This window comes from Myxocyprinus asiaticus, chromosome 7, assembly GCF_019703515.2.
Source record: "Myxocyprinus asiaticus isolate MX2 ecotype Aquarium Trade chromosome 7, UBuf_Myxa_2, whole genome shotgun sequence".
NCBI lineage: Eukaryota > Metazoa > Chordata > Actinopteri > Cypriniformes > Catostomidae > Myxocyprinus > Myxocyprinus asiaticus.
The window spans coordinates 6412351-6430017 of NC_059350.1; the positions used below are offsets into that span (position 1 = coordinate 6412351).

The following is a 17667-nucleotide window of genomic DNA, read 5'->3' on the forward strand; positions in this document are numbered from 1 at the left end:
TGAGATAGTATGTGAAATCAAAGCAAACTTGGTGAATTTCATGAAAACATTTCCAGGTCATATTTCACCCCAAAATTAAAAGAGAAGAAAAAGAATAAAAGTTAGACTTTATAATAAGGTACCATTTGTTATCATTACTCGACTACATTAGTTAACATGAGCTAACAATGAAAAATACTTTTACAGCATTTATTAATCTTGGTTAATGTTCATTTCAAAATATACTATTACATTTTTTAAATTAAAAGTTGTATATGTTAACCTTAGTTAATGCATTATGAACTAACGTACAGTATATATGTATATATATATTTGGCTAGTTTACATTCTTACCTACACACTGATATTTCCCATTGATGTACTGCAGATCAAAGCCATCATGGCACTTGCAGATGTAACTTCCAAACGTGTTGATGCATTTACGGAAGCGGGGACAAACAGCGTGGCCTGTGACACACTCATCCACATCTGCAAAACAAGCAGACCAATCCATCATTATGCTTCCTCAGTTGTTTGATTCAGATTGGATCAATGTTAAAAAGGTCTCTCTTGGTGAATTAAAGACCAATTTAGAGCGTAAGCTCAAGGTGGCTTAGTCAGCATCGCCCTGGGTTTGATCATCTCTGCAGGTAAACTGTTATGAAGCTATTTCAAAGCTCTTTGTCACATTTAACCATAAAACCAGCCAATCAGACTGAAATTTGCAGTCTTGAAAAAGGTTTTGCCATTTTTATATGCATTATGCATCAGAATGGTCTAGTGGCGTGTCATCTGAGGCTGAGACCAGTGTATAGCGAATTCGATCAAACTCTACACATTTCTGTACATGTACAGTACAAGCTGCACTCTTTCCCCCAAAGCAATAAGTCTTCTACTAAAAATACCTAAAGAGCCAAACACCTGTGCCGTGAAATGCAAAGATGGCCAGTCCCTGATTGATGGCCCCCTTTTAAAAATTTCACACTGTTGCCTGCTCTTCCTCATAGCCTCCAGACAAACAAAGACAGAGAAACGTGGAAAATTAAAGAGACAACCAGGACATATGTGTTTAAAAGAGCCACAGGTTAACTTACTCAATTTGTCACATTCCATTTGTGATTAAGTGATCTGCATGGTTAACTTCTGAATGGATGCTGCTTTAATGCTATTAAACATTCAGTCTCTGTGAGTATGGAATGACATTAAAACAGTCATTATCGAATGCCCCAATGAAATCCCCTGGCACTTCAACAGTAATTAATGGGAACAGAGCATTGAATGCAAGCGAAAGTGTTTCATGACATGTTCGTAATAGCGCAGGTCTTTTTCTGACAACCATGGAATAAAATATTTTTTTTTACAATAATGTTAAAGGACGACGAGTCAGAAAGCAAAGAGATCCAATTGTCTCTTTTCTTTGTTTTTCTTTTACATTTTCTTCCGAAAGTCCACTTATAATGTTAGTAAAGTATATATTTGCACCAAAAACCATCAGAATTTCGTTTTCATTACCATTTTCCTCCCTCTCACTGACCCTTAGAATTAAATGGGCCATTTTTTACAAGCTGTACATTAAACCCTTAAATAAATTGTTTTTTTGCCAAGCATTTTCACATACATTGGGTGACCCAGCACGTATATCTATTAGAAATGGATATACAAAATGCCCAGATAGCATAACATTTTTAAAGAATTTTCAAGACAATAACACAAATAATAGAATAGTATATGTTCTGCTATATTTTGATGTTATATTTTTATCAAAGATATAATGTTCATTACTTTCACACTGAAATTTTATGAGACACAACTGGCAGTCAAACACACATTGAGCTACAGTACACATATGTATTTTCTCAGTTACGTATTGTGTTTAAATTGATGTACAACTTACATATTCCAATAATACACCCAGACGGCAATAACCATATCATACTGTTCATGTGTTACACTTGCTATAGTTTACTTCCATGTTGCTTCTTTGTCAAATAGCAATGTCAAATGTAAATCAAGTGAATCACTGAAACAACAGCATGACTTTGAGAAACAAATAGCTTTATAATATGTACGTGTACACACATTTGGAATATCAACAATTCACCACCATTGCGACGAGAACTTACAGGAATGGGACTAAACAGCTATGTGGCCACAAGAAAGCCACTTGTTAGTGAGGCTAATCAGAAACAATGATTTCAATTTGCTAGGGAGCGTAAAGATTGGACTGTGGAGCAAGGGAAAAAGGTCATGTGGTCTGATGAGTCCAGATTTACCCTATTCCAAAGCGATGGGTGTTTCAAGATAAGAAGGGAAGCGCATGAAGCGATGCACCTGTCATACATAGTGCCCACTGTACAAGCCTCTGGAGGCAGTGTTATGATCTGGGGTTGCTTCAATTGGTCAGGTCTAGTCTCAGCAACATTATGCGGCAACAGAATGAAGTCAGCTGACTACCTGAATGTACTGAATGACCAGGTTATCCCATCAATGGATTTTTTTCTTCCCTGACAGCACAGGCATATTCCAAGACGACAATGCCAAGATTCATCGGGCTCAAACTGTGAAAGAGTGGTTCAGGAATCATGAGGAATCATTTTCACATATGAACTGACCACCACAGATTCTTGAGCTTAACCCCATTGAAAGTCTTTGGGATGTACTGGCGAAGACTTTTCGGAGTGGTTTGACTCTCCAGTCATCAATACAAGATCTCGGGAAAAAATTCTGGATGGAAATAAATGTTGTGACATTGCATAAGGTTGTCGAAACAATGCCACGATGAATGCGCACCATAATCAAAGTTAAAGGCAGCTTTTTTTTTTTTTGGCCAGGCAGTGTAGTAGTCATTTGTAGGAATATGGTACTAATCTGTCTTGTAATAAACAAAGACATAGATTTCCTGTGATAGTAAACTTATCTAGATATGAAATAATCATAAAAATATAATTTATGGAAGCGCAAATGTATATTGCCATACATATCTCAGGTCATTAACAACCCTATACACTTTTGGTAACTAAGCAAGTGGAAAAAATATATTTTTAGCAATTTTGCCTCTTTGTTTTTAATTAATTTCTTAAGGTACTGTATGTATTTAAGGGTTAAGACTTCTGTGTAAATGCCCTCTTCATATATGGATATGCAGAGTGGCAGGTGCTACATGCAGACAGAAACTGCACAGGATTTGGCCGCTTTTCCTATATTTTACTCATATCAATAGTTTATCTGGTGTTTTTCTGACATTAGAAATCCAAGGATTTCAAAACTAGTTGTTTTAGCAGCTCAGTTTCAATAGATTCTCTTTTCGGACTGGAGAGGAAGTTTTGAGTTCAGAAAGTTACAGTATGTTTTCATAGTGCATGAACCCTTTTATCTCAAAAGATCAAGGAAAATGTGGTTCCACATGATATGACCCCTTTAAAGTAAAAAAGTAAAGAATTAAATTGTGATTGGCTTGTGGTGCAATGCATTACCCATGAACACATACCCACACAGGTCCTGCCATCTGGTGCCAGCTGTAGACCTGGGGACGGGCACTGGCAGCGAACCTCTCCTTTCATTACTTCACAGCCGTACTGGCAATTTGCCATGCTGCATGTCCGGGCATCTGAGCGAGAAACACGGATAGTGGATTTAGCAGTTCTGATACAAAGAGTCACTTTTTTTTTTTTTTTTTTGCAGCCACTTTCAATACAACACAGAACAGTGGATGCAAAGAAAATCTAGGTAAGGGGCAAATTATTGTACAAAGAAGTCATTGCAAGGGCTGTATCTCAGGTACTATAAGGCTTTGACAAAAGCCCAACTACACAATTATGTTTTCTCTAGTAGTGGTTTTGTATGCTTATTTCAAACACCTAATTCAAAACCCTCTCAAAATATAATGATTTTTCTATCCTCCAACACCATATTTTGTAGCAACTGTTGGGTTAATAAGTGAACACATTAAGACTGCACTGGTATACATTCAGGGAAGGGTCAAATATAGAATAAAGGCAGAATTTAATCAAAAGGGTGAACTCAAGACAAGTAAATTTTTAATAAATGTAAAGTCGAGGCAAGTCATCACATTTTTGGGGCAAGTTGTCACATCTTTTTTAAAAAAAAATGTATATACCCACAGAAATATTCACTGGAATAAAAAGTGTGACATCTAGCCCCAGTCTCCCCTTCATGCAAAACAACATTTACCTATAGATTTTCCATATATTAGCAACCAAGCATATGAACACAGATGGATAGCCCATCATTCATTAAATGAGGTGCAAGGCCACACGGTTCGCAAAAGAGAGTGCACTATTCTAGATTTAGCTTCATGGCCTTGAAGGAAATGGGCAGTGAAGCAGATAACCTTGCTTTATTAGATTCTGCTGTGATACACTAGCCCTGCGGAAAAACAGCACTCCACATTCTCAATCAGTGTCGAGGGTTGAGAATGTGGAAATTTCACATTAATCTCTTTCCATAAAGATATTTTTAAAACACTTTAAAAAGATTACACTCACAATGATTAATTTCTTGCCAATTAAATATTTTAAAGCTAAAAATGACTTCCGTGAATTATCCAAGGACTTTTTAATCATGATTAAAATTAAAAATAAATAATTATTATTAGTTAAATAGTTAATTTCCATATATTTTCCAGGAAATCAAAATATACAATTCTCAGATTTTTCCAGGATTTCCATTACCCAGGAACCCTTAAATGTGTACTCAGTAATTTTTGTTCCCTATCTGTCACTCATTCGACGTTGGTGTCGATGTAGTGACACTAGGGGTCACTCTTGGGAGCCCAAGACACCTCTGGTCTTTGATAAAAGGCCAATGAAAATTGGCGAGTGGTATTTGCATGCCACGCCCCCGAACATACGGGTATAAAAGGAGCTGGTATGCAACCACTCATTCAGATTTTCTCTTCGGAGCCGAACGGTCATGCTCACTGAGCTGAATACTGCTGTTCATTCACCTCTGCTGGATCTGACGGCGCATTTTAGCGGCTTCTCCCTCCTCTGCACTGGTGCACTGTAGAGAATGCCCCTGGGCGCTTTGGCAGAAAAACTAGAGAGTATATTTTCTGAAAGAGCATTTTTCCCCTCTAAAAGAGTAAATATTTCTCTAAAAGAGCGCACACACGGAACGTCTTTTTAAAGACGCGTCTTTTTAAAGATGCTTTTCCGATTGTGTGTTATTCCTGGTTGTGCTCGTTATCTCTCGCCTTCTAACGGTCACGATCACTGTCTTTCGTGTCTGGGCACTGCTCACGCGGAGACAGCGTTCGTGGATGGTCATGTTCTCATTGCGAGAATATGTCCATGGCAACGTTGCGGTCGCGGCTCGCCTTTGTAAGAAAGTGAGACACCCCAGAGGCTCCCGCCTCGGTCCTTTTACCCATGGGTTTGAGGCCAGCGCGGCTAGCACTGGGGGCGATTTGGGGACCCCAATGAGACCGCCTCCGCCGGGTATCCCCCCGCGGACCTCCCATTCCCCAGCACGCTCGTCTGCCCTGATCGGGCTTCCGGCTGAGTCCGCCGGCTCGTCTCACGGCGAGTTCGACCTCTTAGTCGGAGCCCGCGAAAGTGATGATCTCTCGAGCGCAGCATCGGAGAGCGGGCTCGTCCAGTCGGAAGCCTCAGCTGGGCTCCTCCCTTCGGGGTCGATCGCCCTATTGCGCGATTCACTTCGCCAGGCATCCGCCCAGGTTCAGCGGTGTCCACTTCACCTTGGTGAAAGACGAAAACGCTGCTACCTTGGGCGGAGATCGTTACCCTCCTACGGAAGGACGCGATAGAACCTGTCCCTCCAGCCGAGATGAAGAAAGGGTTTTACAGCCCCTACTTCATTGTACCGAAAAAAGGCGGTGGGTTGTGGCCGATCTTGGACCTGCGAGTACTGAACCGGGCTTTACATAGACTCCCGTTCAAGATGCTGACGCAAAGACGCATTCCAGGGAGCGTCCGGCATCAAGATTGGTTCGCGGCGGTAGACCTGAAGGATGCGTACTTTCACGTCTCGATCCTTCCTCGACACAGACCCTTCCTGCTGTTCGCGTTCGAGGGTCAGGCGTATCAGTACAAAGTCCTCCCTTTCGGCCTGTCCCTGTCTCCTCGCGTCTTTACGAAGATCGCAGAGGCTGCCCTTGCCCCGTTAAGGGAGGTGGGCATTCGCATTCTCAACTATCTCGACGTCTGGCTATCTTAGCTCACTCTCGAGATGTGTTGTGCGCACACAGGGATCTGGTGCTCTCACACCTCAGCCGACTAGGGCTTCTGGTCAACTGGGAAAAGAGCAAGCTCCTCCCGGTTCAGAGCATCTCTTTTCTCGGTTTGGAGTTGGACTCAGACTTCTTGACGGTGCGCCTTACGAACGATCGCGCCCAGTCGGTGCTGGCCTGTTTGAAGGCGTTCAAACAGAAAACAGCGGTTCCGCTGAAACATTTTCAGAGGCTCCTGGGGCATATGGCATCCTCGGCGGTGGCCACCCCGCTTGGGTTGATGCATATGAGGCCGCTTCAGCACTGGCTCCAGACTCGAGTCTCGAGACGGGCATGGCGCCACGGGACTCACCGCGTGGCCATTACGTCGGTCTGTCACCGTCTTTTCAGCCCTTGGACCGACCTCTCGTTTCTACGAGCAGGTGTTCCCCTAGAACTGGTCTCCAGGCGTGTCGTGGTCACGACAGACGCCTCCAAAACGGGCTGAGCGCTTTTTGCAACGGGCACGCAGCCACCGGCTGCGTTGGCACATCAACTGCCTCAAGATACTGGCAATTCTGCTCGCCCTGCGGAGGTTCCGGCCATTGATCCAGGGCAAGCACGTGCTAGTTCGGATGGACAGCATGGCAGCGGTAGCATATGTCAACCACCAAGGCAGTCTGCGCTCCCGCTGTATGTCACAACTCGCCTGCCGTCTCCTCCAACGGAGTCAGCAGCACCTCAAGTCACTGCGAGCCACTCACATCCCGGGCAACCTTAACACTATGGCGGATGCGCCGTCACAACAGGTTATCCTCGAGGGAGAGTGGAGACTCCACCTTCAGGTGGTCCAGCTGATTTGGAGTCAATTCAACAGGCACAGGTGCACCTGTTCGCCTCCCAAGAATCCTCACACTGCCCGCTCTGGTACGCCCTGACCGAGGCCTTCCTCGGCATAGACGCGCTGGCACACAGCTGGTCCCCTGGCATTCGCAAATATGCATTTTCCCCCAGTGAGCCTGCTTGCACAGACCCTGTGCAAGGTCAGGGAGGACGAGGAGAAGGTCGTCCTGGTAAGCACCTTACTGGCCCGCCCAGACATGGTGCTCGGACCTCACGCTCCTCGCGACAGCTCCCCCCGGGCAAACTCCCCTGAGGAAGGACCTTCTTTCTCAGGGAAGGGGCACCATCCGGCACCCACGCCCAGACCTCTGGAATCTCCATGTCTGGCCCCTGGACGGGACGTGGAAGACCTAAGCTGTCTCCAACCTGCGATGGTAGACACATTCACTCAGGCTAGGGCTCCCTCTACGAGGCCCCTGTATGCCTTTAAGTGGCGTCTGTTTGCTAAGTGGTTTTCTTCCCGTCGGGAAGACCCCCAGAGATGCGCAGTCAGATCAGTGCTTTCCTTCCTGCAAGAGAGGTTGGAAGGGAGGCTGTCCCCTTCCACCTTGAAGGTGTACGTTGCTGCCATAGCAGCACACCACGACGCAGTCGACGGTAAGTCCTTAGGGAAGCATGATCTGATCATCAGGTTCCTAAGAGGCGCCAGGAGGCTGAATCCCTCCAGGCCGCGCCTCGTTCTCTCATCGGACCTCTGTAGTTTTTCAGGGTCTACAGAGAGCCCCCTTTGAGCTTTGCAGTCAGCCAAGCTTAAGGCACTCTCCTTGAAGACTGCCCTCCTGACTGCGCTCACTTCCATCAAGAGGGTAGGTGACCTGAAAGCATTCTCTGTCAGTGAAACGTGCCTGGAGTTCGGTCCGGGCTATTCTCACGTGATCCTGAGACCCCGACCGGGCTATGTGCCCAAGGTTTCCACCTCTCCTTTTAGGGACCAGGTGGTGAACCTGCAAGCGCTGCCCCAGGAGGAGGCAGACCCAGCCCTGTCGTTGCTGTGTCCGGTGCGCGCTTTACGCATCTATTTGGATCGCACGCAGAACTTTAGAGTCTCTGAGCAGCTCTTTGTCTACTTTGGTGCACAGCGGAAAGGAAGCGCTGTCTTCAAGCAGAGGATCGCCCACTGGCTCATTGACGCCATAACTATGGCATATCTCGCCCAAAACATGCCGCCCCCGGTAGGGCTACGAGCCCATTCTACCCGTGGTGTAGCGGCTTCTTGGGCCCTGGCCAGAGGTGCCTCTCTAACAGACATTTGCAGAGCAGCGGGCTGGGCAACGCCCAACACCTTTGCAAGGATCTACAACCTCCGGGAGGAACCGGTTTCGTCCCAGGTAATGGCACGCAACACAAGCGGATAAGCCTGGGATAGCCGGCTGGGTGTATCGCTTGCACATAGTGCCTTCCACCTCCTTTTGAGCTGAAGACGTGCGCTGTTAATTCCCAGTAGTGTTCACAAAAGTTGTTCCCTGGTTGACTTCCTCTGAGCCGTGGCAGTCGAGTTTTCGGAGAGACACGCGGTAACTAAGAGCCCGGTTCTGGGGTAGGTGCTCCGCATGTGGCGGTTCCCTGTAAGGCTAACCCCATGCGATCTATATCTTCCGCTAATTCATTTCCCTGCTGGCAAGTGCAAGATGACATAAAAACGTCATGGTTATTGGTGTAACCTCCGTTCCCTGATGGAGGGAACGAGACGTTGGTCCCTCCTGCCACAACACTGAACTACCCGCTGAAATGGCCGGACCTTATATCGGTTCCTCGGCGTAAAACCTGAATGAGTGGTTGCATACCAGCTCCTTTTATACCTGTATGTTCGGGGGAGTGGCATGCAAATACCACTCGCCAATTTTCATTGGCCTTTTATCAAAGACCAGAGGTGTCTCGGGCTCCCAAGAGTGACCCCTAGTGTCACTACATCGACACCATCAGGGAACGGAGGTTACACCAATAACCATGACGTTTTTATTTCATCTTGCACTTACACTGACACCAAGTGGCTTGTATGCAGCATCATTTAAAATCAACAGTTTTCTGTTTCAAATGCCACTGTAGAAATGTAATATTCACATTCACCCATGATTAATGTAATCCATGAGTTAAAGTGTCCAATTACAGAGCGGTTACTGAAGTTAAGTGAGAAATATTCATCAGGTCATGTGATTCTAACATGGCAGCCCCCATGACAGGACCCTCTCCATGTAGAATAAAACAGCTTTATAAGGTTACTGATATGACTGGAGTCTTCCTCTCATGCTCATGATTTTATACATATGTTTCAAAATTACTGTTCGTTTATTTAGGATAAAAAAAATTGAGGAAATAATTATTGACTGCACATTTAATATATAATAAATATTATAAATACATTTAATTTGAATTGATTTTATTTAGTCATAAATATCATATCTACTGTTTATATTATAAGTTAAAAAATGTATACATTTGACAATGTATGTATATGTATTTTTTTTTAAGAAAACTAACATTTTAATTAAATACATAAATAAATAATGGATGAGATGCATAGGATAGGAAAGGCAGCCAATAAGTTCCCAGCATACATGGGAACTCCTTCAGTACTGTTTAAAACACATCCCAGGTGGAAACCCTATGAAGTCAGCATATTTGACTCTAATATGACATACAGCTGCTAAACAGCTCTGTTCAAAATACAGCATTTTTATGTGTATTAACATAAAGACATGAATATTTTTACTTAGACATGTAAACCTGAACAGACTCTTATCAGATCAACACCAAACCTCTCAAAACTATGCAGTAATCTATGATCTAAGCATCTCTTTACCACCCACTTAAAAGACACTTGCTCCATACTTTGATTAACTTGTGATTCTGTGGTTTTTGCTGTGTGAGGTGAGAAAATATTTATCAGAGCGTGGAATCTTGAACCCTTTAGAAGTGCAGCTAGCACCAGGCAAGCTCAGGCACAGTCCACTTGACATAGTCAGCATTGCTCAAGGCCAATCAGACTTAGCCTTTACTGGCAGGGTAACTCAATCATATTTTTAGTGAGTCTTTATAACATTTTCTGCTGAGTGTAGGGATGCCATGAGCTCTCACAATGATTTTTATGTGGAGTAGAGGGGACAAAAAAGCAAACAAAAACAACACAAAACAAACCCTAACCCAAAACAAAAATAACCCAAACACAAAACTAAACTAAACTAACCCTAACACAAAACAAAACTAAACAAAACTAACCCTAAAAAAACCTAACACAAAACAAAAACAAAACGAACACTAACACAAAACTAACCCTAACACAAAACAATACTAACCCTAAAAAAACTAACACAAAACAAAACAAGACAAAAACAAAACAAACCCTAACACAAAATGAAACAAAACTAACCCTAACACAAAACAAAACAAACCCTAAAAAAACTAAACCAAAACAAGACAAAAACAAAAACAAAAACTAAACAAAAGTAACCAAAATACAAAACTAAACAAACCAAAACTAACCCTAACACAAAACAAAACTAACCCTAACACAAAACAAAAACGAAACAAAACTAACCCTAAAAAAACTAACACAAAACAAAAACAAAACCCTAACACTAACACAAATTAACCCTAACACAAAACAAACTAACCCTAAAAAAACTAACACAAAACAAAACAAGACAAAAACAAAACAAACCTTAACACAAAACAAAAACTAAACAAAACTAACCTTAACACAAAACAAAACTAACCCTAAAAAAACTAACACAAAACAAAACAAGACAAAAACAAAACAAACCTTAACACAAAACAAAACTAACCCTAACACAAAACAAAAACTAAACAAAACTAACCCTAAAACAAAACAAAACTAACCAAAATACAAAACTAAACAAACGAAAACTAACCCTAACACAAAACAAAACTAACCCTAACACAAAACAAAAACTAAACAAAACTAACCCTAAAAAAACAAACACAAAACAAAAACAAAATGAACACTAACACAAACTAACCCTAACACAAAACAAACTAATCCTAACACAAAACAAAACTAACCCTAAAAAAACTAACACAAAACAAAACAAGACAAAAACAAAACAAACCTTAACACAAAACAAAATTAACCCTAACACAAAACAAAAACTAAACAAAACTAACCCTAACACAAAACAAAACTAACCCTAAAAAAACTAACACAAAACAAAACAAGACAAAAACAAAACAAACCTTAACACAAAACAAAACTAACCCTAACACAAAACAAAAACTAAACAAAACTAAGCCTAAAACAAAACAAAACTAACCAAAATACAAAACTAAACAAACCAAAACTAACCCTAACACAAAACAAAAACTAAACAAAACTAACCCTAAAAAAAACAAACACCAAAACAAAAACAAAATGAACACTAACACAAACTAATTCTAACACAAAACTAACACGAAACAAAACTGACCCTAACACAAAACAAACTAACCCTAACACAAAACAAAACTAACCCTAAAAAAACTAACACAAAACAAGACAAAAACAAAACAAACCCTAGCACAAAATGAAACAAAGCTAACCCTAACACAAAACAAAACAAAACTAACCTTAACACAAAACAAAACTAACCTTAACACAAAACAAAAACTAAACAAAACTAACCCTAAAAAAAACTAACACAAAACAAAACAAAACTAACACAAAACAAAACTAACCCTAACACAAAACAAAACTAACCCTAAAAAAACTAACACAAAACAAAACAAGACAAAAACAAAACAAACCCTAACACAAAACAAAACTAACCTTAACACAAAACAAAACTAACCCAAATACAAAACTAAACAAAACAAAACTAACCCTAACACAAAACAAAAACAAAACAAAACTAACCCTAAAAAAACTAACACAAAACAAAACAAGATAAAAACAAAATGAACACTAACGCAAAACAAAACAACCCTAACACAAAACAAAACTATCCCTAAAAAAACAACACAAAACAAAAAAAGACAAAAACAAACCCTAACACAAAATGAAACAAAACTAAACCTACCACAAAACTAAGTAAAACAAAACTAACACAAAACAAAACTAACCTTAACACAAAACAAAACTAACCCAAATACAAAACTAAACAAAACAAAACTAACCCTAACACAAAACAAAACTAACCCTAACACAAAACAAAAACAAAACAAAACTAACCCTAAAAAAGCTAACACAAAACAAAACAAGATAAAAACAAAACAAACACTAACACAAAACAAAACTATCCCTAAAAAAAACACAAAACAAAACAAGACAAAAACAAAACAAACCCTAACACAAAATGAAACAAAACTAAACCTAACACAAAACTAAGTAAAACAAAACTAACACAAAACGAAACAAAACGAACCCAAAACAAACACACACACACACACACACACACACACAAACATAGACAACCTGCATTAAATTAAATGCATTTGAAATCAAATTAAACCAACAAGACTCTTTGTTAGTCTCTGCTAAATGCATGAATATAAAAGAAAATGGTCCATTTCTACAGTTTGTACATAATGGTAAAACTAACTGAATTGAACCATCTAGCTTTTATAAACATTATACATCACTGTATATAATGTTCAAGTATTATGCTTCCTTTTTCAATCAAGAAAAAGAGAATTAAGAGTCCAAATACTTTTTTAGAGGCCAAAGTGCTTAACAGGAATTTTAAGGCACTATTCTGCCTTAAAACTGCTTTGGAACAATACATCATGAAAAGTGCTATACAAATCAAATTGAATTTAACTGAACTGAGCCATCTCGCTTGTAGACACATTACATATACTTATTGTGGTTTACTGCTGGTAGCAGGACCATTCTTTCTTTTCTCAATCAAGAGAAAGTTTTAAGGTCTATTGAACAACACAGCGACAGACACAGTTAGACACCACTTGCAAAAAACCAGAGACATGACTCACTTCCACAGCTGCCGTCAGGTAACAGCATGTATCCGTTGAGGCAGTAGCATTTGTAGCTGCCGTATGTGTTCATGCACCTGTGTTTGCAGGGTCGAGGCTTGAGGCCACACTCGTTCAGGTCTGCGATAGAAACAACAGAGAGGGGGGTCAGAACATCCTCGTGTTTAAGGGAAAAGGCCGGGAGGGCCAGGAATTAGGCTTAACTAGAGGTTACATTTGAAAGGGCAATCCTCTCAAAGCTGTGAGGCGGTGTCTACGGGAAGAGGGTGAAACCACAGGGCACCGTGTCTGGACAGGCCCACCCTTAAGTGTATCGCTCAACAGCATGATACATTTTAAACAAACCTGTTCTTTAGCTTCCAATACTGGAGATCTATTTTTCAACAAGACCCTCAGTCCCGATGTTGGATTTCGATGCAGAGACACAAAACATCTTCCTTGTGACAACACTGCAAAGTTAAACTTTTTAGCTAATTTCTAGACTTTGAAAACATTAAAACATGTTATAAACTTTGAAACTATTTACCCTTTTTCTAGACTTTGAAGAGCGAGAACATAAACCATATGCACCCTTGACCACTAAGCGTGTTTACATGCACAACAATACGTTGATAACTATCAAAAATTCGCTCATTCTACAAACCCAACAATGCAAGAAAATCATGTTTACAAGACATTTGAAATTTCCTGTTTTTTCTCCAGTTTTGATGTCAAAATATTTAACAGACGTGCACAAGACATGCACCTTGAATAAGCCGGCAAAAAGCCGGTAATAGTTTACATGCAACGTGAAATCGGTGTAATTGGCAAAAATCGTTTATGATATTACCCGATAAAGGAAAGCTATCTAACCCTAACCCATTTACATGACCCAAGATATTAAGCATAATCGGTGTAAGATTGTGCATGCAAACACGCTCACTGACAGCTTCTGGAACATTTGAATAACAGCAGATTGAGTGCCGCCTCCCTTCTGGCTCATTGCGAAATTGATAATAGGGCAATATAAAACAGACAAAGACTTACACCTTTAATTTCATAACAAATTTCCATCAAATTGAATAATAATAATAATTATTATTATTATTTTCTGCCCTTTTCTCCCCAATTTGGAATGCCCAATTCCCAATGCGCTCTAAGTCCTTGTGGTGGCGTAGTGACTCGCCTCAATCCGGGTGGCAGAGGACGAATCTCAGTTGCCTCCGCGTCTGAGACCATCAATCCATGCATCTTATCACATGGCTTGTTGAGCGTGTTACCGCGGAAACCTAGCGGGTGTGGAGGCTTCATGCTATTCTCCGCGGCATCCACGTACAACTCACCACACACCCCACCGAAAGCAAGAACCACATTATAGCAACCACGAGGAGGTTACCCCAATGTGACTCTACCCACCCTTGCAACCGGGCCAATTGATTGCTTAGGAAGCCTGACTGGAGTCACTCAGCCCGCCCTGGATTCAAACTTGCAACTCCAGGTGTGGTAGTCAGTGTCTTTACTTTCTGAGCTACCCAGGCCCCTGAATTGTTTAATTATTAAACAAAAAGTTATTAATAAAATGTAAAATATTTTTTATTTTTTTATTTTACTTTTTTAATTACTGAATTCAATTTGATGGACATTTGTTATGAAATTGAAATGTGTAAATCTTATAATTGTTTTTAGAATGTATATACAAAAATCAATTATATCTAAATCATATTTAAAATAACTATTTTAACATTTGTTATAGCTTCAAAATTATCAGCATTGTTGGGTAAGTTACTCAAAAAAGTAATACACTACAAATTACTATTTACTCTAAAATGTAATCAGATTACTTTTATGAATACTTAATTGAAAAAGTAATTATATTGCTGATTACTTCACTTTTAAGTTACTTTCTTAAACACTTCACAGAAAAGTTTATTTTTCTGCTCAACAAAATATTAAGCCATACACCCAGCTCCTCAAGTTTCTCCCTTACAATGACTTGTTAGGACTCTTCAGCTGTCACAGAAACACAAACAGTATCACGATTTATGTATTATAAATGTAATTCATGTTTTAAATCAATAATTTTACTGTAGAAATATGTAACCCAAGTAATGTACTTAAAAGTAATTAACTTAATTGAGAGTCAGTAACTGTAATCTGATTACAGGAATTTAAAAGTATTACACTATGATGTATCATAGTTACAATACTTTTTGACTAAAGTAATTTTATTACAGTGTAATTAGATTACACCCAACACTGATTTTCAATAGCTACATTGAAAAATGTCATGTCAATCTTTTATTTTTTTGTTAATTGATTTTCCTTTTTATTTTAAAATAATTGACAATGACAGCTGGAAAATCAATTAAAGGGCAATACTTAATAGAAACATTGACATACTTTTGTAGACAAATATTAAAAATAAGTACTTTCAATTGTATTATTTACATATGTGAAATATATGTTTAAATACAGTATTTAAATATATTTATCTATATCTTATTATTTATTTATTCATTTTCAAATTCTTGATTTGTCATCTTTTTATACATGTTCATACATTTAATAATTTTTGGTTTAACTGATTTAGCGATTTCTCAAAGGGGCTACCATAGGTTGAGGGCAATAACAACCAAAATATTGTCTAAAGATTTTTCTCTAAGAAAAAGAGAGTAATGCTCCACTTCGATTCGAGATTTTGCTAAAGCCACCATGTACTGTTTGAACATGGTTTACCACTGTACTCAGCTATACATCCTGAAGTATTATCCAAACGGGTCATCAGCTTAGCAATATCACTTCCATCTCAATACTGTAAGGTACACAGCCAAGTTTACAGGCCAGACACGTAGCGTGATGCCTGCAGTCTCATTTGCACCAGACTGAAAATAGATCTTTCTGGCTGGGGTACATGTGTGTCTTTGGTGTGGACCAGTTCTGAGAGAATGGCGCCATCTTTAGTGGTCGGTTATGCATGGAATGCATTCTCGAGAACCGCATGCTAGCTATATTTGACAGGTGGCATATATTTAAATAGATAAATGCCACAGCTATTACACTGTATTAATGGCAATTGGCACCGCTGGGAGGTCACTTAACTGTGATGATTAGCAGAGGTGGGGGAGGACAATGTTAGTCAAGAAATACTATCTATTAGGGCTGGGCAGTATGGCGGTATATACAGGGAAACGATAGAAATGTGCTAACCGATCGAGATTACGCTATATCAATCTTGCGAAAACAAGCCGAAACCAATAGACTACTCTGCAAACTGTGTCGCAGACAAGTACTTTCACTCTAGAAATAATGATTACATTAGAAGCGATTTCAAAAAAATGTCTACATATGATAATGTGATTTAGAAAAATGTTGGGGGTTTAATTTCCAGCCTTAAATGACGTTACGGTGATCAGTGTTGGGTAAATTACTCAAAAAACATAACCCACTACAAATGACTAATTACTTATATGAAATTATAATCAAATTACTTTACTAATTACTTCATAGAAAAAGTAATCACATTATTTACTGCTTTACTTTTAAGTTACTTCCTAAACACTCTTCACAGAAAAGTTGTTTTTTTGTTCAAATCATCCCAAAATAATGTCTGTATTTCCTTGTTTATTGTCGCACGCAAGTCATGCACTCAGCACCACACCTTTCTCACTTACAATGACTCATTAGGGGGCGCACACCCTTCAGCTGTCACAGAAACACAAAGAGATGTACACATAAACATAATGTTTTAAATTCTACATAAATAATACAATTTTAGAAATGTGCAATGTATTAATGTACTTAAAAGTAATTTAATTCAAAGTAACTGCAATCTGATTACTAGAATTCAGAATCAGAATCAGCTTTATTGCCAAGTATGCTTACACGTGCAAGGAATTTGACTTGATGACAGGAGCTTCCAGTGCACGAACAATACAACAAGACAAAGAAAATAATAAAAAATAATAATAAATAAATAAATAAATAAAAATAGAATAAAAATAAAAACATTAATAGAAAATAAAGTATATATAGAATACACAATAAGAATATATATATATACACGTAGTGCAAATATAAATCTGTTATATACAGTGTAAGGGAATGTAATGTCAGAGCTAGGATGTGTTGGATAAATATAAAAAGACTAAACTGTTTTTTTTAAACTGTTAATTATTGCTCAATAGGGCAGTTTTAGCTTCGGCCAGAAGGCAACAGTTCAAAAAGGTAGTGGGCAGGGTGAGTGGGGTCCAGAGTGATTTTTACAGCCTTTTTCCTCACTCTGGAAGTGTATAGTTCTTGAAGGGAGGGCAGGGGGCAACCAATGATCCTCTCAGCTGTCCGAACTTTGCTATGTCGTCTTCTGATATCTGATTTCATAGCTGCACCAGACCAGACATTTTACTGAAGTGCAGAGGACAGACTCAACGACTGCTGAGTAGTACTGTATCAGCAGCGCCTGTGGCAGGTTGAACTTTCTCAACTGGCAAAGGTTATACAACCTCTGCTGGGCTTTTTAACAATGGAGTCAATGTGGGTCTCCCACTTCAAGTCCTGTGAGATGGTAGTGCCCAGGGTAGGGTTGCACCAGCTGTGCGTAAATTCTCACGTAAGTTGGGACGTAAAGTTCACACTAAAGTCTTAGTAACTACTAGTTAGTTTGTAACTAAGTACCACCTGTTCTTAAGGCAAGACTT

The 17667-nt window shown here is 39.7% G+C and overlaps 1 protein-coding gene across 2 annotated transcripts in view; it reads right to left on the reverse strand.

Annotated features, from left to right (window-relative positions):
• Positions 1–17667, reverse strand: part of npnta (nephronectin a) — an 85403-nt gene that overhangs the window by 14775 nt on the left and 52961 nt on the right. For both annotated transcript variants that reach the window (XM_051703271.1, XM_051703272.1), the window contains 3 exons: positions 12995–13114; positions 3467–3586; positions 334–468 (listed from right to left, as the gene is read on the reverse strand). In XM_051703271.1, coding sequence (XP_051559231.1) covers positions 334–468; positions 3467–3586; positions 12995–13114 — 375 coding nt within the window. The remainder of the gene's footprint in view (positions 1–333; positions 469–3466; positions 3587–12994; positions 13115–17667) is intronic.